This window comes from Sinohyriopsis cumingii, chromosome 7, assembly GCF_028554795.1.
Source record: "Sinohyriopsis cumingii isolate HCF-2022 chromosome 7, ASM2855479v2, whole genome shotgun sequence".
In the NCBI taxonomy this organism is placed as follows: Eukaryota; Metazoa; Mollusca; class Bivalvia; order Unionida; family Unionidae; genus Sinohyriopsis; species Sinohyriopsis cumingii.
The window spans coordinates 136,028,282-136,052,019 of NC_142967.1; the positions used below are offsets into that span (position 1 = coordinate 136,028,282).

A 23,738-nucleotide genomic window follows, 5' to 3' on the forward strand; every position below is an offset into this window, starting at 1 on the left:
TAAAATAGATGTTCACATGCGTTCATTTAAAACTATAACCACCTCCTGCCATTTATTGTTCTGAAAAGCATAATATTGACAACATGATCAAGGCGCGCTATTTATTTGTCGACAAAGGCCTATTTATGTAAACGCTAAATTTCTAATATTTAATTAGCTCGTCATAAGCAAAAGTCAGCTGAGAGAGAATTAGGATTGATACAAAAAAAGACAATATGTCAGTTTCTATAGAAACAAGACAGTATAAACAGGAAGCTATTGCAAATGGAATATACAAAGATGCTAAGGGTCAAAATTGTCTGAGAAAGATTAGGACAAGACGGATGAGAAACAAGTCAAGACACATTATTCTTTCATTGCTGGAACTGCTACGCTTTCAACGACAGGTGTAAACGTTCATAATCTGACATCATTGATCAGCAAATGTATTCCAATCAACAACTTAGATTTTATAAACCGAACTAAAAGGTGATTACATGACATGATATGCTACCAGATACATTACGAATATTTTTATTTAATTTAAATTGGAGTTATACCAATCTGCACACAATGTAAACCGATAACAATCTGACATAGCAATTTAAACAAGGCAAGAGAACTCACGGAAGAAAATGTCCGATGAATTCCAAATCCAAACACGAAACAAAGCTTGATAAATAAATGTGTACTGGTAGCATTGTTCTTGACACGACTGCTATTATAGTTGTCATTTGAAACGTAACTGCTTGCTATACAATATAGTCCCACAGTAAAATTAGATTAGACAATTCTTTTTAAAGTCTCATCCATTATGATGTTCTCCATTTTCGATATCGCTGCTGGTTAAGACACTTCTATTTCTTTCATTTTGATTTTTTCATTTCTATATGTTTTGCTAACTATAGATCATATGGGTGAATTGCCTAAATGAAAATCTTTCGTTTCCTAACTGACCAGAGCAGAATGTCGAAAAGGACACATGATATGGCATGCTGTTATGTCTAAATCGTAATCACTAAAACCTACGTGCTTCGAAAAATGTAACCATTCAATTTAGAAGTCAGTTGATAGAATATCTAAACAATTTATTACGATATGTAATTTTTTTTAAAGAAATTTTTGTTTTGTTAAATTTTATTTCTTGTAATATGAAATAATTTCAGGTTTTCAGCTTCGTCGCATAATTTTTGTTGTGTGTATTTACATTTACATTTTCTTCGTCTCTCCACTTCCTGCTATATCTATTTTGACAAGTGTGCTATTTATTTTTCCTGTACTTATTTAACAATTAACGTTTAGAATATTTATCATATACATTGATCTAGAGTGTGACATGAAGAAATTGTTTTTAAATCTCTGGAAGATTTTCTTCTTTACAATCTTAACTAAAACAGTTACAGAGAGTGTTGGATAGTAAAATCAAAGTCATGAAATGTTAAAGAGATAAGTAATATTTTCACAATGTATTGATTTGAGCAATGCAATAACACTAAAAGCATGCCAGATATAAAAAGAAGAATAATTCAACAATGATAATCAAACAGATAGAGGGCGTCAATGCAAAAAACAAAAACAAAAAAACAAAAAAACAAAGTGTGAAGTAAAAGCAAGATACAATCTGTGACACCTACGTACAGTGTATCTATTACTGTGTAACAAGATAACCGGGTTGGATTTTGGATTTAAAAGAGAACACTTTTGATGGTGATACAAATACAATGTTTAATGATGAATGACTTGAATGCGAAAAGAATTATGATTAATACTGCGTGTACAAGATCCGAATATTTGACAAATTAACATAATCCGTACGAACCTAATAATGCAACAAATGAAAATACAAATAAATGACCTTACACAGTACAAGGACAAAGGTGAATGATTTACAGTAATTTCACTCGACCAAAGGAATGATGTGTTTTACTCAAATAGTACAAAATAAATTCACTCAGATAGTGACAAATTATGTATTTTACTCAAATAGTAAAATGATGAAAACAAAGGGACAGATATCATACCAAATATCTTTACAATCCCTAAAACAATAGGTATTACAAACCGCAAAATTAGCCCACGGCTAAAAGATTATATGCATGGAGTTACACACTCCGTCACCAGCACACTCGGCTACCAGTCACACTGGTCAATCAAGCAGTCAGTATTCCAGGTAGTCACCGACCACCTTTCAATTCCTTTGTCAATCAAGTAATCAGTGCCCACCAATCGGTCAGCAACGCCCAATCACCTGCTACTCGACCAACAACATTGTTCACTCAGCTCTACGGCTGCTATGGTTCAGAAACGATACCACAAGAATTTAAGTATCACTGTATGTGTGATTGTACAAAAGTACAGCTCTGTAATCACACATTTCAGAGAAAATGCATGTTATTTGGTTGTGCTTTACAGCAAGGACAACACAAATAAACTGGAAACAGTTTTCATTAAAATCATATTATCCCTTACAAAATCTAGCTCATAAATAAAATAATAGCACTCCTTTTAGATACAAGGTGCTTTCATGTCCGTGAGGCAACGTGTTTATATCTTCAAGCTAGCAATGTTTGCCGTCATCAAGATACTTTTAATGTTTGATGTTTTCCATCTCAAGATTGCATGATCTAAGTAAATTAATTTCTTGGTAATTTCGTTTGTCATTAAACACATAATATCTCTGCATTTCAAATTTTTAGTTTATTTTTTGTCATATATTTTTATTCCTTTGTAAACTCGTCGTAGTCTGTTGTAAACGAATTGAGTTTTGACCATAACTCTCTAACTGGGGTAATATTCAACTGATCCTTAAAATGTACAGGAACATTTTTATGCATTTTTAGTAAACCAGATACGTTGTGCTTTGAATAGTTACTGGTGTCATTGATTTTAATGCTATCCTTGTAAATTGTTCCTGTAGGAATAAGCAGTCTCATTATCGCAAGGATTATTGGTTAATAAACCAACCATGTCATGCTCATACCTATAACAAATCATTAATATTAGTATAACGATAAAATTGTTTAGTTTCTTGCAATGCAATAGTTTCATAATTTTGGAATATGTTTGTCTCTTTTTTCCGCTAATGATTCCTGGAATAGCACCATAAACATAAAAAACCAAAATATGATTCCTGGAATAGCACCATAAACATAAAAAACCAAAATATGTAAATGCTGGCAGAATTTGTTTAGATTGTATTATTCGTTTACGACAGCTTTTGTTTTGTATATTATTTTCCTCAATGGCATTTACCACTGTTCTGGCTTTATTCCAAAACTAATACACAATAATCAACATATTGTAGGAATAATAGGCCCAGAATTTAGTTCCGAGGCGCATGTCATTTCAACTCTCCATGGAGCGCTTCCAGAAGAGCGTCGCCTTCCAATGATTGGATTTTCCACTACTGCAGCGTCATTGTCGGATAGAGGCTTATATAAAAACTTCTTCCGTGTAATTCCACCGGATAACATACAGATAAATGTAAGTAATAGGTGAGCAGGAGACATGTAATTGTATTCTTTTATTTTTAGTTGATTTTAAGTTTTCATGAAATTAGTATAATGAAAACTTTTATAATTGCAAATAATAGCACCTGCACGGGGAGCTATATATATATTATGAACTCATGAGAGTGACTGGTGTAAAGTAAAGATGTTTGAATACCTCTATATTACTTTCATGTACTGTGTCTAAAATTTATTTTGATTTGGCACTTGTGGAAATTGTAACTCTTCTAAAACACAAAAAAATGACTGCTCCGAAATGTAAAAAAAAAATATCGGTTCCTTTTTTCTTACAATATATCTTTGAGGTCCTAGAAATGAAAATGACCAAGAGAGTTTGCAGTGGTTTGATAGTTTCACATCCAAAAAAAGGCCAAGCTGTAATGCAACATTGGAATTGTTGATATGCCTGTTGTGGCCTGTGTCATAATGTTGTAGCAGTCTTTTGTTGAATAACGACAATACAATCCAAGAACATATCCTTATTTGAAATTTAGCTATAAGTAAAAGTCTCTCTTTCCAAGAATGTTATTTTTGATTTTGAGCACATTGTTTTTCAAGAGAAAAATTACTTGAATTAAATAATTTGAATAAATAAATTATTACTTAAATAAAATAATGGACACGACAATAATACAATTGATTTTGTTCAGATCTGTAATAACGATGAATGATTTCTAGATAACCAAGATAATATAGTCATCTACTTGACCTCAGGTCACAATTATCATTTTCTAAAAATATCTAGTACGTAATGGAGGAAAATTTTAATTCTGGAAAGTTCCAAATGTTTGCAAGATAAAATCTTAGTTCTAATTAGAAGGTCTGTTACTACAATTATAATAAAGAAGATGGAAAACACAATATCCTTGACGCAGATCGAGACATATATGTTTACTTCTATTATTTTCAATCCTAATATTGAACCTACACTCATGAAGGAAATAATAGTTATGTATTAATTGTTTACTGAATTTGTAAAAAAAAAAATCAATGATTCAGGTCATGTAGAAAATTAACCTGAGTTTGGACACCGTCTAGTCTAAAATTCTGTTACCCATATCATGTAATGAACATAAAAATAAATAAATAAAACAACGCAAATATACAAAACATAATATATACTATGTATTTTAAACAGCCGGTATAAGCAGCGAGGAAAATATCTAACCCTATGCAAAATATGAAACTGTAGATCGCCACCTGATTATTTCGTTTTACAATTCTATCTTGTCTCTGTTTTCTGTAGTGTCTTCATCTCTTTTCTGTTAAGATATTTAAAACTGGCAATAACTTTAAATTTGAAATAGTTCTTGAAATTCTTCCAGGTTGTTATAGTATGGACTGCACGAATTATGTATACACATTGGTGTAGGCAAGGAGAATCCCACCCACAGATCAGAAGTTTATTTCTTATTCCCGATGATAAAGTGTACCTATCCTACAAAAAATCATTATGAAGAATTCTTTATTTTGACATTTATGGAAAGATAGTGAGGGTTTAAATCAAAATGGCACAATTTGAAACTGACTGACTTTCAACCAGCAAACATCCCTTAAAAATGTCCTTACTTTAAGAGAGAGTGTAAAAAGTCCGGTTTACACTGAACAAATCAGTGTATATTTTAAATGATACTTAAGCACATTTTAACTTCCAAAATACAGTGATTGAAACGGCTATGGTAATGTAAATACACATCAATTGAATTGTGTAATACAAAGAGTTTTCGCAAATATACAGCACTGAAGAGGTCCATAAGACAAATCGAAACAAAAAATAAAATAATGAATAGTCCTCGGTCCAACATTGTTTTAAAATTGATTTTCTCTTCAAATTTATTAATGAAAATATGAAGAAAAAAAACCAACAAATAATGATAATAAGAACTGCAAGACGTTAGATACTAGACTTTAAAACTTAACGAATACAACAGCTTATGATATTTAAAAAATTTGTTGCTAAAAGTGTCTTGATAACAAACGAAATACAGCTAGGTATCACTAATTACAAGTAAAGTAATTAAGATCAAATGTAGCTACTGCAGAAAACACTGTACCGAAACTGTTTATTGTATGGTTTACGAATGCCACTTAACTTTTTGATAATAACGGGCGATATAATTTCATTCTTTAAGGTTTGGAACTAGATTGGAAAAAGCCTATGGAGTGATATATGCAAGACAACATTATTAATGGGAGAATATATGAATACAGTAGGATACCATTACTTCTGATGTAATGACTAATTCTGTAAAGGAAATATATATATGTGACCCAAGTATGTGTTTGTCATGAGTGAGCGCGTGAGTGAGTGAGTGAGTGATCGATTAATGCACGAGGCGCATGAAGGGGACGATACCGTCGAGCGACATGCACTTAATAAATGCCCTAGGCGCTCGTCGTATCGTCTCTGGATTAACGACACCTTTTTCATTGTGTCTGTACCTATTATGACGAATGCAATTCGCTAGAATTGTGGTATATGCACATTTAGGGTCTTCGTGCCTGGATTTTTTCCTGTTTTTCTTTTGTCTTGTATCGTTGACGCTAAATAAACCCCACGACCGAGGGTGTTGTATTCGTTTCTTCTGTACAACGCCCGTTTCACAATGGCGCCCACCGTGCAGATACGAAAGGACGGACGATGGCGGATAAACAATTAAAACACAATTAAACCAGACCGAAGTACCTCTACCAATGCAGACTGAAGTTAAGAGATGCAAGTTAACGCTTTTCCTGATTTAGTGTTTCTTCCAACAGGAACAGAAAAAGGAAGTGCGCAGACATTTTTCTTTCATAGTGTTTCTCGTGAGGACGTCATTATCTTCGCAGTAATGGACATGAACAATTGTGTGTATAGAATTGGTAAAAAATTATTTCGTGTTATGTGTTCTTTGTTAAGATTATATATTTTAGGAAGGAAGGATTCTTGATACTGTAAGTTAAATTTTTCATTTATTCTTGACTCATTTTGTACGGTTAGTCATTTTGTTTAAATCATTAGTTTCGCTAATCGGTACAGTTACAGTTCTTTTTTTTTTTTGTCCAACTAGCAGCACGGCTTGACCCGCATATCACGCGCGACTTAAAAATAACTCAGCTAAATCCACTTTATGGGTTGCTCTGTCATTGTTTAAATTATATCGACATATTGCCTTTAGCAATTTCAAAGACGTGTTTGTTACTATAAATAATTCTGCATTAATTTAATGAGCATTCCAATGACATCAAATGTATTTATTATGTAACCTGAGTCTCTGTATTGTTCATATATATGTTTTGTGTTATACACCATTGGTTATTTTGGATGTGGAAGCTTACGTCTATTGGAGCGTTCGAGAACTTTCAGGAGTGCAGAACTTTCTCTAGCAAGCACTTTAGAAATTTTGGTATATTCATGTACCTAAATTAAGTAATTTTCAGTAATATTGGTATTAATCTTCACACACACACCCAATACATACGTAATTATTGGTTTCTCAAAGCTGTTAAATAGTAGCTGATATTTTGTCTCACTAAGATGTGGTTGTACGACAAATCGCTGTTTAATAAATATAAAAAAAAACAAAAAAACCATTGAACGTTTCGTTTACCGCAGTTATATTTACGCTAGATTGTTTGGGTTTCTCTTCGTGATGGCTGCAGGTAGAAATTTCATGACGGAAAAGGGGATTATACAGGCACTGAATACCAGTGGGCATGTGGTAATGCCAGGTGGGGCCATCTTTAAATTTGTTGTACCCCCGTCAAACGTATCCATAACCCCAGCCAAACCAGTTATACCCCCTCCACACCTTTGTTGCAAAGCACTCGTATTGCAGGTTTTGGGAGATGATCGCTCATGCAGCACGTTATACCGAGGTTAGATATCAAGCATAAGGTTAGTATAGGTGCTTCTGCACTATTAGACGATTACCTGGTACTTGTTCCACTCTCAGTGCGACGGCCACCCACTCACTTCCACCGTAGTACCCAAGATCCCATTTTTTTTATAGGGGACGAGTCAATACAGAAAGGTGACGTAACATACTACGAGTGGTTTTTCGAGGTAAAATCTCTCCTACCTGAATATTCTCTGGCTATTATGATTCAGGCGCTCAGTCTGTACGAGGCATGGTGAGACGTACCGTCTTAGCATTAGGCGACAAAGTACCCATTGACGCCATATTGAGGCGCCTAGATACTGCCTTCAGAGATATGTCAACTCAAGGCATGATCGTGCAATAATTTTTAAACTCTTTCCAAATAGAAGGGGAATCGGTGACTACCTTCGGATGTAGACTAAAAAGAAACACGTCAACAAACCGCGATCGAAACGGGCCACATGAGAGAAGAGGATAAGGACGGCCTCCTCGGACAGAAGTATTCGTTTCACTGAGGAGTGATCTCTTGCAGACCCACACTCGCGATACGTTACACACCATCACTAACTATGGTGAGTTATTACGAGATATAAGGATAGTCGACAAGCAGCTGAACTTGCTGAAGGACGATGGCCCAATCCAAACTAAAAAAGTGTACCAACAGCCCATTGTAGATGGCGGACACGAGATACACAAACTTGAGAGAGCTTTCCACTCAAGGATCCAACACACAGAAGAGAGATTAGGATTGCAAATCAACGCTCTTACTAAACAGCTACATGAACAGTCGTTACTTCCCAGAAAACTGACGGAAATTAGCAGGGCGCAGTAACGACAACAAACAGAGCCGAAGCGACGACAGCAATAAACCAGGCCATTTCAGTAATAGTAACCTGTACAACTACCAAGGATACCGGGGAAACGGAAATCGAGGTAACAACAACCGATGGCGTGGCTATGGTAGAAGAGAGCATCATTTAAAGAGTAACCGCATCTTTATATGGCCTGGGGGGTGGGGTGGGGGGCAGGTAACCATCCTAAAGGCCGGAATACGCTATTTCAGCGTTTAGGTGGTTCTTCCAACACTAGTATTGTTTCCTTAAACAATGCCCCGGTCACGGCCCTTATTGACAGTGGATCCATGGCAACTACTATCAAATAGTTTGTATTTGCCATTTAGTGATAAGCCAATGCTTCACTCTCTGGAGTCACTGGATCTCAAAGTCACTATTGCAGATGGCTCTATTCTCACTTACCTAGGTTACATTTAGTATCCAATTTTAATTCCATTTTTGTGTGATTTTGAATTTAGTGTCCCTATTTTAGTGGCATCAGATACGAAGTCCAACCGTACCAGTCCCGTAGTTATAGGGACACAAGTCATTCGTTTGTGTAGGGATTACATGTTTGATATTCCTCCTACGGATATAATTCCAGATGCATAGAAAATCGCTATGGATAGCATTTAGTTTAAGTCATTTAGAGTCAAATCTAATTATTTGCGTACTGTCAACATTGCGCCGTATGAAACTATTATTATCGACGGCATTGCCAGCAATGTTCATGCTCATATAACAGAAGCGATTACAGAGAACTTAGGAAACTCTGAACCTTTATTCATTTTTTTCAAGAATTATCAGGGTTAATCAACAGGTCTCACATTCCAAAGTTCAAGTCAAGCTTTGCAATATGTCTGCCAAATTGTGTCACAATAAGACCCAAGTCTGATGTATGTCTCATAAGTAAAGTCAAAGTGGTTGACCACATAGCTTCTGATTTTTCCCCCAGGAGGTCAGAAAACAGTTTACATCCTACTCCGGAAGATCTGAAGGTTAAAATCGACATGGAAAATCTGACCCAAAAGCAACTGGATAGACTCAGACAAGCATTGGGTAAATGGGACTGCGTATTTTTAAAGTGTTCCAGAGACTTGGGAAAGACTGACCTCATCAATCATAAGATAATACTCAACGATGATAGACCTTTCAAACAAGCATACATAAGAATATCCCCGGGGGTGTATAAGGAGGTGCGTCGGCATATTAAGGAAATGCTATAAGTGGTGCAATCAGGGAATCTTATAGTCCTTACTCCTCTACTGTTGTTTTGGTTCGGAAACGAGATAACAGCCTGCGTTTCTGTATTGACTACAGGACCCTCAATGCAAAGACCCGGAAAGACGCATACATGTTTCCACGGTTTGATGATACCGTCGATATACTGCGAGGGACCAAATTCTTCTCCGAGCTGGACCTAAGATCAGGATAATGGCAAGTCGAGATGGAGGAAGAACACAAACAATACACAACCTTCTCGGTAGGTCCACTCGGCTTTTATGAGGCGAACCGCATGAGGTTTGGTTTGTACAATGCTGAAGCTACATTTCAACGTCTTATGGAGAAATGCATGGGTGAAATGCACCTTAAGAAGAACACAAACAATACACAACCTTCTCGGTAGGTCCACTCGGCTTTTATGAGGCGAACCGCATGAGGTTTGGTTTGTGCAACGCTGAAGCTACATTTCAACGTCTTATGGAGACATGCATGGGTGAAATGCACCTTAAGGAGTGTCTCATTCTCATAGACGATATCCTCTTTTCTCAAAGACGTTCGATGAGCACATGGACCGTTTAGAGGCAATGTTCGCACGCTTACACCAACATGGTCTTAAGCTGAAACCCTGTAAATGCGAGTTGCTCACGTCTTCAGTCGTTTATCTAGGTCATATATCTGATGGTATCAATACTGAACCAGAAAAAAACAACTGTTATTAGGACTTGGCGAACGCCTAATAGCAATAAGAAGCAGCGTCAATTTTTGGTGTTCGCAGAGTATTATTGCCGCTTTGTCGATAACTTTTCAGATAGCGCAACCATAAAACGATTTGTTAGAGGGTCATGGAACGATCAAGGCGTCTCGAAAGAATAAGTACAAAAAGAAACAAAGAGCTCCTTGGACTTGGGGCGCTGCCCAAGAAACCGCTTTCGCGACCCTTGTAGAAAAGTTGACCTCAACCCCGATCTTAGCATTTGCCAACAAAACTAAACCATTTATCGTGCATACTGATGCTAGCAGTTCTAGTTTAGGCGCAGTCCTATATCAAGAGCAAGATGGTGTAAAAGGTGTCATTGCTTACGCGAGTTGCAGATTGAGACCCACTTAACAGCGTTATCCATCCCATAAGCTCGAGTTTTTGGCATTAAAATGGGCCGTGACGGATAAATTCCATGACTATCTCGTAGATTCCTCCTTCGAGGCGGTCACGTACAGCAACCCATGGACATACGTCATTTCGACGGCAAAGCTTGACGCTACAGGGCATAGATAGGTTGCGGCTCTAGCAAACTACGACTTCTACCTAAGATATAGAGCTGGTAAAAATGACGCTGACGCCGACACCTTCTCGCTTTTTCCACAAATGTCTCCCGACGTGGTGGAATCCATTTGCCATGCAGCCAGCGTCTCTGTTCCTTTGATTTATAGCGTCTCGGATGGTTCAGTACCTCATTCGGTCGATGAGGAGGTGTTCTCCTCTGAACGTTGTAACAACATTAAGTAGAACAGGGAACAGTTGACCGATAAAGCAATAGCAAAAGTTATTAACCTCAAGAGTAAGGGTTTTCGGCCAATGGAAGAGGATCTTCGGAGAGAAAATTCGTCTGTGCAGAAATTTATCTGTGAATGTAACCGCCTTGCAGTTGAAAACGGCGTTCTCTACAGAACCGCTTCTCTTGATCAATCAGGCAGCTTGTGATCCCAGAGCCATACCGGAGCCTGACCCTGAAAGTTATCCATAACGATATGGGTCATCAGGGCAAGGAGAAAACACTTTGGTTAGCTAGGCAAGGGTTTTATTGGCCTGGTCTGGAGCAGACGTTAATACGATGAAAGACTCCAGTTAGGCAATGGCTAAATCAACCCCAATTCGCATCACTCGTCCTATGGAGCTCGTCTGCATAGACTTTATGTCACTAGAACGGTCCAAGGGAGGGTCTGAGAGTATCTTGGTGATAACTGATCATTTCACCAGGTATGCGCAGGCCGTTCCTTTTCCACAACCAAACAGCTCAGACTACCGCTAAAGCCTTTTATGAGCACTTTTTCGATAATACAGTTTTCTAGAAAGGCTTCTCAGTGATCAGGGACGTAATTTCGAGGGTAGGGTTGTAAAGGAGCTATGCAAATTAACGAACATGCAGAAGTCTAGCTTCTCCCCATTTCACGCATAGGGAAATGGTGCATACAAACACTTCATTGGAACGCTCTTAAAAATGCTATTGTCATTGGAGGAAGAGCAAAAAACAAGATTGGAAGTGGTACATTGCTCCAGTTGTCCATGAATATAATGTTACTAAGCATGATTCCACTGGATTTTCACCCCATTTTCTTATGTTTAGGTGGCACCCCTGGCTTTCGGTTGACCCTTATCTGGGTACCACACCAGATTGTGGCGAGGCTGCTGTAGAGGCTCACACGTACGCGGAAAAACTGAAAAACCGCCTTCAATTCGCTTACTCAGCCGTGGCGAGGGAGTCGAGCAATAGTCATGCTAAAAACAAGGTCCAGAACGGGGAGAAGGTCCGAGAGTACAAACTTGAAGTAGGAGACCGAGTCCTAGTGCGCAATGTTGGACTAAAGGGGAAACAAAAATTAGCCGACAAGTGGAACAAGGACGTATGTCAGGTGATACTGATCCCCCATTTAGATATGCCAGTATACAAGATGAGAATGGTAGCAGGTCCGAAATCTGTACGCACATTGCATCGTAATATTATTTTGCCCTTTGACTATCTTCCTTGCGATCCAGCCCCAATGAAATCATTTTGGAAGAACCCGAGTGTACAAAAAGTAACCTCTTCAGAGTCGAGCTCTGAATCTCTGAGTTCTGATTCAGACAGCCTCGGGTATGTTATACCACACAAGCGATCAGGTTGGGTCGGGATGGAGATTGTTCGACCCCGTGAACACTCTACACGGACCGCCTCTGATATTAGATCTTGATCTATTATCGATGCCTATACTAGCCAGCCTCTTGAAAGCGTAACCTTTCGAAATAGTGGGTCTAGGCAATATGAAAATAGTTTAAATGAACCAGCAACTCATTTGTCTACCCCCTCACGTGCCTCGCATGAGAGCACTCACCTCGGATACCAAAAGGTGTCTACCAAAAAGTCAGTTCAGAACCTGACCGTATGAGCGGGAGACCCAGAGCGTCAGTTCATGAGATTAGTTCAGAGCCCACCAGCACCACAAGTGTCACAGGAAGACTCGGGCCAGCAACCGGTAAAGCGTTCTACCAGAGACCGAAAACCACCCGACCGGCTAGGCCACTGGGTGTATTCGCAGACGATTTACTACGTGTGAGTTACTGAGACCTAACGTATCTTTCGGGCGTTCTTTGTTTTTATTTAGTATGTAAGAGTGATTCTGAATATCATATTTATTGAGAATCTAACCAAAATGTAAATATAAGGAGACAATTTAACATCATTATGTAAGTAATTGTAGTTTCAATTTCAGTAGTTTTATATATTTAATTTTCTTTGCCGGGCAATTTAACTTTTTAATCTCTGTAGTTCGTTTATTTTTTTTACTTGTTCTCCGTGTTACGAACTAATCTTACTGCGGAACGATGGATAAATATGGGGGGTAGTGATCTTCCGGGATGAATCGGGTGGGTTCGAATCCCACTGGGGCTGACCTACGCTAGTACCATTACGGAATAAATAGAAAGAGAATACGTAGTGATAGAAAACCGCTCTAGTATGGTTTTAATTGTATTTAAACTAAAGAGGATGAACCTTCATATTTTTGGTTGTTTTTAAATCTTGATGTATTTGAATAACTGTCATGTATTAATGTTTTAATTTATTTCTGAAGACACGATATATAGTACTGATTGATTATTTGTTCCTTTAAATTTCTAATGTTTTCATTTTGGCTGCAGGCACACATTTGTTAAATGTCAGGAGACATTTACACTTAGGGAGGGAGTATGTGACCCAGGTGCGTGTTTGTCATGAGTGAGCGCGTGAGTGAGTTAGTGAGTGATCGAACAGTGCACAAGCGGCATGAAGGGGACGATACCGTCGAGCGATATGAACTTAAGAAATGCCCTAGGCTCTCGTCGTATCGTCTTTTGACTAACGAGACCTTCATCATTGTGTCTACGCCTATTATAACGAATGCGATTCGCGAGAATTGTGGTAGCTGAATGTTTAGGGTCTTCGTGTCTGGTAAGTTGTCGTTTTTATATTATCGTGGTGATGTATATTGTAATACCAACGTGCGAGTTGTGTATCGTATTTGTCTCGTTTGTAGTACCGTATATTATGTATTTGTTGTGTTCATTGTAGGCGACCGCTCCGGTGGCCTATTGGTTAGAGCGTCCGTCTCGGATGCGGGAGATCGTGGGTTCGATCCCTAGCCGAGTCATACCAAAGACTTAGAAAACTGGTACTAAGAGCTGCCTCGCTTGGCGCTCAGCATTAAGAGGTTAGTGTTAGGACTGGTCGACCTGGTGTCAGGATAATGTGACTCGGTGGGACATCATGCTACATGTCTGCGGTATGATGCCCCAGTGCTCGACATCATTATAAACTGCCACAATGCAGGCATCGTAGCGATATGACTGAAAAATTGTTAAAGCTACATTAAAAATCCAAATCACATCACATCACAACACATCTTTGTAGGTTTTCTTTCCTGTTTTTCTATTGTCTTGTATCGTTGACGCTAAATAAACCCCACGACCGAGGGTGTTGTGTTCGTTTCCTCTGTACAACGCCCGGTTCACATATAGATATACAAACTCTTTCTGGGTCTCAGCAGACATGGGAGAATTATAGATGCTGCAGGTACTTTAACAAATATCATATATGAATCGCGCAGAAGGAGTTTAGAAGAGCTAGATACTGCGTGAAAAAACAAGAGAAATTGATCCTGAAAAGTATTTTAAAGTCGGCATTAGAAATGTTATATATTTAACATTGGAATAATTACAACACCAGCAGGAAGAAAAAAAAACAATTTTAAGGATAATGTTATATCAACAAATTAATTCACAAGAGAAAAAGTTGATGAGATGAGCGCAACCATCCTACACAAGATGTCATTATAAATAAAGCTAGGTCTAATTAATATCGTTAGAATTTGTTTATTTCACACCGATTAACAATAACTCTGATAATATTTAACCGCAACGAGAGTAACCAATACACTTTATAAGAATCACAATGTTACGACTCTATGACCACAAACTAAGTAACAGAAAGAAGCGAAACCAACAAGTTTTGTAAAACTTAACAAAGAATTTAATTATCAAAGTCATAAATGAAATGTGAGAGGAACTGACAGTATTATAATGTGAATCCATACCAATCCTGAAAACTTATATGAAAGCTCAAAATGAATGAAAAATTCTGTACAAATTTCAAAACCGGATATGTCCGCTAAGAATCGTGACGTTGTCAAGATGGCGTCGTCCAGAATTACTTCAAATAATTCTCAATAATTCCAAAATATTATCACAGTCCAAATAATGAACACTTTCTATTGTCAATGAAAAGTCCAAACAAATGTGGTTTTCCTCTTGAATAATATCTGAGTACAACATAAAACACGTCTGCAAACTTGTCACAGGAACACAAGAAATGAGGATAACTCCAACAATCAGAATGAATCTGATTGCTCAGTTCTCTCCTTATATGCACCTAATATTACGACTCTTATTTCACAATATGCCCAGCGTGACAGATCACATAACCTATTTTGCGTCTAACTTACCTATTCATGTGACCTAGCCCAACCAATGGGAAGTTACTGAAGTATTCTTAAAACGTCTAAACCCCATAAAAAGCTCTATGCATCTTTCTTGACTCTAATCTAGTCAAGCATACTACTTTAAATTATGAGTGTAAAACGGATCTTTGATTGCCTTTTAATGTTCACGCTAATTTAAAAACTGATGGTTTTACAACATGCTACATTTAATCACTTTCTAATTTTATTGCGATAAATCAGCCTTTTTTAAGGATTTTTCTGATGCTATAGAATGATCTTGAAATAGTCCTGTTTTCACCCCAAAAGGTGCTTTTAAAATTCTGGCAAATGCATTTTCATCACTCCAATCCATTACATTGTTTGGAAATTTTTGGTTTCTTTGTATTCTCATCTGAAATTACTATCTAGTATTAATAGACACAGGGCCCATTACGAGAGTTTAAGTAATTATTGAATTGCCGTGACGAAGACTTATATTTTCGGCTCTTGCTTGCTTTATTATATATATTTGCTATCATGATGATTCTCTTCTGCTTAAGGTTCAAATATCAGAAAAATATTATGATCTGTCAAGGTAATATTAATCGTATTACGACTCACTTCCAATCAGTTTTGTTCCTTATACATCATACACCCTTTGGACTTTACTTTTACTTTAATCTTGTATCATCGTATTTATAGGCAGTGTTTTGTGCAACCCATTTATATAACGTGATCTCTTTCTGTATACTCACTCAGAGTCTAATTGATAAATCTAAATGGACTTTTGCTTGATCCAAATTTGTACTATTACAACCTATTATTTTTCATAATTAGGACGAAACCCTCTGGTTGTATTATCTGAGATTGTAATTATGTCCACTATAATACCGGTTCATCTTAATGATATCTTTAAAGTTTCTACATCGTTTGTAGTGTGCATTTCGAGGCTCCATAAAATCGACAGCCTTTTTATTTTCTCACCTCATCGAAACATTTAATATTTTCTTCCATTTCTCCTATCTACAATGTTACATATGAATCTGACATTTTTATTGTTCTCACAAATCTTTGTTCCATACACAATGAGTTAAAATCGTTAATTATTTTGTTTATTTTGGTTTTCTCTTAATCATTGACTAAATGAGTCTATTTTCATCAAAATATTGAGTACTTTTTTCAAAGTCATAATATTATCTTCTTGGAAATATTTGAACAGATATATGAATATTTATGGTAGTGGTAGTAATAGGAATGTAATTATTGTATAAAATATTGCAACAATACAAGCAGTCATCGTAAGACGCTTAAAGATGCAGTATTGCTTATAATAGATGCCACAATATATATCCTTCAGAACGGAAGTAACATAAGGAACTTCTATGAATTTTGGAGAACAAAAATCTTTTCTAAAGTTCTATTTATTTATTAAATTTTCTACCGATTATTTTGGCTACCGACGCCTTTCTTTTGAAGACGAAAATATAATTAGATATTTTCGTTCATTAGTGTTTGATGAACCTTGTTTTTGTAAAACACGGTCACTTTCTTGAACGTATCTTTCTTGTTTACTTTTTCATTATATATATAATATATAGACAGGATCTGCTTGCTACTGATCCTTTATTCTACTAACATAAACAATTCTGTATTAACATTTCTTATTTAAGTGGCCTCCAACATTTATTTGTTGATACATGTGTCAGCAACTTAACATTCATACTCGCTGTACGTATGGCTAAAATAATGTTCTCCAAAAATATCCTTTAAAGTTATTGCAGCATTTAAATGAGTCCGACTATATCAAAGTTTACGGTATTTGAAGAATTAGCATGTATACCTTTTGACATTTGCATTAAAGTAAGAGTGTCTATTATCAAATGTAAAGCTTATATAGTGTCGAATTTGAATGACATAAAAGAATGGCTTCATAGAATTGCCTCAAAAATTAAGATAATAAGGTACAAGAAACTGAAGACAAAATATATCTGGTTGAAACAATAAAATCAAGTAATGGTCTTTGAAATACTTTTTATTAAGTGTTGGTTGTAAAATATATGATTTAAATTTTTAGGCAATGGAACTGCTGATGATCGAGATGAACTGGACCTACTTTGCAATGATTTATGACGATGACATTTATGGACGTGAAGGGGTGACTGAGTTGGATAGGCTGTCAAAAAAGCGAGGAATTTGCTTGACGGAAAAGATTCCAGTCGACACCCAACTCAGTCAACAAGATACGATATCAAGACTTCAGGACGCGTTGATTTCACTTTTGAATCGATCATCTCCAACTAATGGAATTGTAGTATTTGGAGGGACAAAGCTCGGCTCTAGTTTTCTTTATGCTATAAATAAATCTCTGAATGACTTGCCGACTATTCCAATCCTTATTCTCTCTGAGGGAGCGATGGATGCAGGTGTGTTTTCTGTAAATTGGCCAACTGTTCTAGCAGGATCGTTTGCCCTCAATCCGCCGAAAAGAAAAATAGAAACTTTTGAAATTTACTGGGCTTCTTTATTTAAAAATTGGACGAAACTCACAGAAGCGTCAAAAGAAAACATGTTACTCTTGAATGTATCTGAACGATGGCTAAATGAGAAGTGCAAAAGTTCAGTTGGGATGACATGTGATCCATTATCATCGAACTTTTCGGATCCAATTTTGGTCTCCTCTCCATTTTTGGATTATGCTATTCAAGCCACCGTAGTACTGGTAGATGCAATTAAGTGGGTGCATGCTGATAAGTGCGGACAGAATTTGTGTCCCTCATTTGTGAACGTTAAGCGAAGTGAAATAATCAATAAGTTGGCATATAATGAAGTTGCTCTTGACGACTTTCCATGGCTTAAAAAATATTTTAAGGGCAGTTCAGTGAGTTTCAACGGCTCTGTAGATGCTGTCCTTCAGCAAGGACCTACTTCGTATGTAGTGTATAATTGTCAGGCTTATACGAGCGTCAATAGAGACGATTGCTTCAAAGAGGTGAGAATAAATCCTACTGTTTTCTACAACAAATTCATTTTGATGGTTCTTTATATATATATATATATATATATATATATATATATATATATATATATATATATATATATATATATATATATATATATATATATATATATATATATATATATATAAAAGCATTTAATCGCACAATGGTTAGAGCGTCCGCCTCGGAAGCGGGTGGTCGTGGGTTTGAACGCCGGCCGAGTCATACCAAAGACTTACAAAAATGGTACTAACAGCTACCTTGCTAGGCGCTCAGTGTTAAGAGGTTAGTGCTAGGACTGGTGTGGCAGGATAATGTGACTGGGTGAGACATAATGCTACATGTCTGCGGCATGATGCCCCAGTGCGAGACATCACTAGAAACTGCCACACTGCAAACATCGTAGCGATATGACTGAAAAATTGTTAAAGCTACGTTAAAAATCCTAGTCACACACACACACACACACACACACACACTGGCACAATAGCACAATGATGGTTATATCATGCCAGGTAAAGGACCGATTCCAGATCGGTAGAAAGCAATAATTACTGTGCCACCAATGAACTTGATGAAAAGTTTAGAGAAAGTTTGGATGTGCCTATTATAATTCGAAACAGAGGTTGTCTTAGTACAAGCGTCAAAATTTTTAAAAAATATGAATATAAATTGTTTTCTAAATGTTCCATAATTATAACGGGAGAGTTGTCAAAAATGAATTGATATGTTTTTTGGTATAGTTTACGTTTGGACAGGACCAACTAACACAAAACAGCTGTTCACTGAATGGCAAAGCAGGCGATCTATGATATAAACATAATAAATTCTTTTTCTACATTTACAAGATGCGAGACTAACACACATTGAAAAGACCGTATATACTCAAGTATAAGTCAAGCTCAACTACAAACTACACAGACCCAGATCTGCCATCGCATAATGCGCATTCAGATCTTGGTCTTTGCGGTTTATTATGGAGTAACCAGTAGAACAAACAACACTGACCCGGATCTGTCAGCGCATTATGCGACAACAAATCAGGGTCTTTGGTATTTGCAGTTTGATTGAACATTTAAATGAGTATATACGACACCTGTAATTGGATCCAAATTATATAAACCATTTGCATTGTGTTTTTATTACAGGTTGGTAACTACGACAGACTCTCTCAAAAACTGACACTTTTAAATGCTGATATAAAGGATTACAAGTATCCTACATACACAGAACTTCCGTGGAACAAAATCAGGAAAGGTCAGTGCAGCAACGGATCATTGTGCGCTAGCTGCATGAGCAACGAAACAAACCCTGATTTTATAATTCCTGGAGACCTATACATTGTTGCTGTCGCTCCCGTCCATGTTCGTGGATCAGCTCCAATGCAATGTGGTGATCTAAAATTAGGAGGAATGGACATAGTAGAAGCAATAAATTTTGCAACTCAGCAATCTAAATATCAATCTGGGGTTAGAGTACCTGATGCTAATGTAGGAGTGGTCATAATTGACAGCTGCATTCATCCTCTCATAATAAAGGAGAGACTTCTTACTCTGTACAGATATGGCATTCCAAATGGGGAAGGACGCTTCTCTCAGATAATGAACAAAGTCCTTGGCTTTATCGCAGAATGGACAAGCGATATAAGTATTGCAGTCGCAGATGTTTTGACAGAAACAAGATATGTTCAGATTGCTTATGGGTCTACTGCACCTGTTTTGAGCAACAGGACATTATTTCCGTATTTCTTACGTTTGACTAGTTCAGATGTCCTGCAGGCACAAGCTATGCTTGATATTATTAAGGGCATGGGAGCAAATTACATCCAAATTATCAACACTGATTCTGCTTACGGCAACGGAGGCAAGAATGCGATACTAGAATCAGCTCATACAATTTCAGTCTGTGTTGCCCAGATTATCACTCTTTCTTTGTTTCCAAGCTTGAATCAAAGTGTCATCGTTCAAAGAATCAGAGATTTTTCATCAGCAAAAGTTGTTGTACTCTTTCTCAGCACTTCTCACCATGAATGGCTGGTACCTTCGTTAGAGGAACTGACTGGTCCACATGAATTCATATTCATTGCTTCAGAAGAATGGGGAACACGACCAATACTTCAAGACGTAAAAAATTTGATCGGAACTATAACACTATCAATAGACCTACCTGTGAATCAAAAGTTCAGGGAACACATGTTAAACTTGAGGACAACTGGCCAAGATGCTAATCCATGGCTGCAAAAATTCATGGAGAAGGAACTGAATTGTCATTTTGAGTGGAGTTTTAACAAGTCAGCTTCTAAGCCATGCAGGTATCAATTAAAAAGCAGGAATAATAAAAGTATAATGATAATTGTGTTTGTAAGTAGGAAATCCAGCGAAAGGGTAAAAATGCGTTGATAAGAATCTTGCAGTGTTAATAGCAGAAACAAAACTGTTGATGAATATGAGATGTAATCTCTTTTTCCTATTTTTTTATTTCTCTTTCCCGGAATTAAAACACATCCTTTCGTGAAACTTTTCAGCCATCAAATAGAAAATCCTTTCAGCGAGCAGTTTTGTCAATAAATGTACGTTAATCATTAGGTGTCGTTATAGCCTGGAAGCTGAACGGCAATAATGAGTTCAGTGAAAGTAGTACAAAAAGTATTATCAACATCAAAACTAATAGCAATAGTTAATCTGGAAAGTAAAACCTCGTCTAAAATGGGGTCAACATAACATTCTAATAGAATAAACAGGGTACTTTTTTACAGCAGGAATGGCGGTTTATAAGGTCTTCCTTTAAATCAGTAGGAAAGGTTAATCCACAGCCAGATACCATCTATTGGCCAGAGCCCGACATATCTCACAATTAATTTTCTAAACTATTATATTTTTTTTTTACTTTCTCCATTAAATTGGCACTTACGCTGTACATCTCGACTTCCTTACGAAGCAGAGGTCGTATGTGTGTAATATGAACCATACATCCTGCAGCGGCTGTGTTGGTAGTAGGAGTAGTATTTTGTAGTAGCAGTAATGGTAGTTTGTAATGGTGGTGGTGGTAATTTTAGTCATTTTAATATGTTAACATGGAACTTAGACGCTATGTTGGGGTCATTGTTGGTTTCTTGTCCATTTCAGTGTCAATGACGTCCTCACACCCGATTACAAAATTGATTTTTGGGTACCTTTCGTCGAGAACGCAGTTTATGCTCTATTGACAGCAGCGTCACAGACGCTAAAAGAGCAATGTGGACAAACTACATCAATCTGCGACAAGTATCGTACAAATACAATGGATCTTGTTAAACAAATCAAACAAGTACAGTTAGACATACGCGGAAATGGGAATAAAGAATATATATTTGACCAAAACGGCGATGGATTACTGGGATACAACATTTATATGGTGGAAAAGCAAGCAGGTGAAGTGAAGTATACCTCGGTAAGTTTGCGATCTTGTAGTACATTTAAAAGTATTGTATAGTGTGTTATTGTCCTCTGCAACAAAGGTTGTAAAATAATACTTTAGGCAAATCAAAAGCAAACAATTCTAATATCAAAACAAATTTTCCTTGAATTATAGTATTTTGATAAACTATGCCATGGCTTCCAGTTATGTTAGTTCAAGAATAGAGACGCTCTGATTGCCGCAAGAAACAAAATAAACAAACTGACAACAAAATACGTAGTGCATACAGTAGAAAGCTCGATTTGTTTTCCTGTTTAGAATAGAAACCCTGAAGGGGTAGAGATGAGAATTACATATGTTAACTGAATTCAGTCGTTTAACGTGTAGCGGAGAACGATTGATATGATTAGCTTTGACTTGGCGGAATAGCGGAACGAACAATGAATTCGGGAAAGTTTAGTAGCATGGCTGATATGTCATTTGTGCAGTCAAGAGAAACTCGTCCCTATGATGCGAGATGTTGAAAGGCTATAGAAACTCGTACCTATGATGCGAATGTTGAAAGGATAGGGAAAGTTGTGTCTATGACGCAAGGTGTTGAACGGCAAGAGCAGCTCGTACCGATGATGCAAGGTGTTGAAAACCTATGGAAAGTAGCATCTAAGATGCTAGGTTTTGAAAGGCTAGAGAAAGTTGTATTTATGATGCTAGGTGTTGAAAGGCTAGGGAAAGTCGTGTCTATGATGCAAGTGTTGAGAGTCTAGAGAAACTCTTACCTATGATGCAAGGTGTTGAAAGGCTAGACAAACGTATCCATGATGCTAGGCATTAAAAGACTAGAGAAAGTCGTATCTATGATACTAGGTGTTGAAAAGGTAGGGAAACTCGTACCTATAATGTGAGGTGTTGAAAGGCTAGATAAACGTATCTATGATGCGAAGTGTTGACAGGCTAGAGAAAGTCGTATCTATGATGCTAGGTGTTGCAAGGCTAGGGAAAGTGTCTATGATGCAGGTGTTGAAAGTCTAGAGAAACTCGTACCTATGATGCGAGGTGTTGAAAGGCTAGAGAAAGTCGTATCTATAATGCAAGGTGTTGCAAGGCTAGAGAAACTCGTATCTATGAAACCCTGGGAAGTCGTATCTATGATGCTAGGTGTTGAAAGTCTAGAGAAAGTTGTATCTATGATGCTAGGTGTTGAAAGGCTAGGGAAAGTGGATATGATGCAAGTGTTGAAAGTCTAGAGAAACTCGTGCCTATGATGTGAGGTGTTGAAAGCCTAGAGAAAGTCGTATATATGATGCGAGGTGTTGAATGGCTAGATAAACTCATACCTATGACGCTAGGTGTTGAAATGCTCGAGAAAGTTGTATCCATGATGATATGTGTTGAAAGACTATGGAAAGTTGTATCTATGATGCTGTGTTGAAAGGCTAGGGAAATTCGTACCTATGGTGCAAGGTAGCGGAAGGCTTGAGAAAGTCGTATCTATGATGCTAGGCGTTGAAAGGCTAGAGAAACTTGTACCTATGATGCTATGTGCTGAAAGGCTAGCGAAAGTCGTATCTATCACGCTATGTGTTGAAAGGCTAGAGAAAGTCGTATATATGAGGCGAGTGTTGAAAAGCTAGGTGTTGAAAGGCTAGGGGAAAGACGACGTACCTATGATGCGAGTTGATGAAAGGCTAAAGAAGGTCTGATGGTAAGAAAGAACCATACTTCACAAATGTTCTCAATAAGGGTGCGAAAGGCATCACAAAGTTATATTTTGCCACGATGGATGGTTGACAATACTTCCTTGTACTATTATAATTCTAGTCTGTATTTCCTAAAGTTTCTGATTTGATAAAAACACACTATTATTCAGCATCGAAAGAAACATAAATCTAAATAAAGGATAAGGAAGTTAAAATTTTCTGTAATTGATATTAGTCAGACGTATACAATATAATGCAATAAATCGTACCATATATTAATGAAGTTATTATTTTTAAGCAACGTTAGGATGTATGCTTCAGAAATGCTTAACGAAAAAATTAAACCTCGTTTTCTTTTAATGCACGGACTTAATTCTTCTAACTTCATAACGAAAACATAACTTACACCTTAGCCTGAAAGTTACGCAAAACGACGTAAGAATAGAATAATGCAGTGGTATACAGGCTTGAACATACCTCGTAAACCGTACAGGGCACATGTATTTTAGCAAAAGAAGTATCTTGATGTTTCTTTCTT

General features: G+C 37.0%; 1 protein-coding gene across 1 annotated transcript in view; it reads left to right on the top strand.

Annotated features, from left to right (window-relative positions):
- Positions 1–23,738, top strand: part of LOC149796200 (uncharacterized) — a 64,769-nt gene that overhangs the window by 34,031 nt on the left and 7,000 nt on the right. The window contains exons 4-7 of the mRNA XM_089966149.1: positions 3,284–3,462; positions 17,186–18,100; positions 19,256–20,418; positions 21,233–21,536. Of these exons, the coding sequence (XP_089822275.1) occupies positions 3,284–3,462; positions 17,186–18,100; positions 19,256–20,418; positions 21,233–21,536 (2,561 nt within the window). The remainder of the gene's footprint in view (positions 1–3,283; positions 3,463–17,185; positions 18,101–19,255; positions 20,419–21,232; positions 21,537–23,738) is intronic.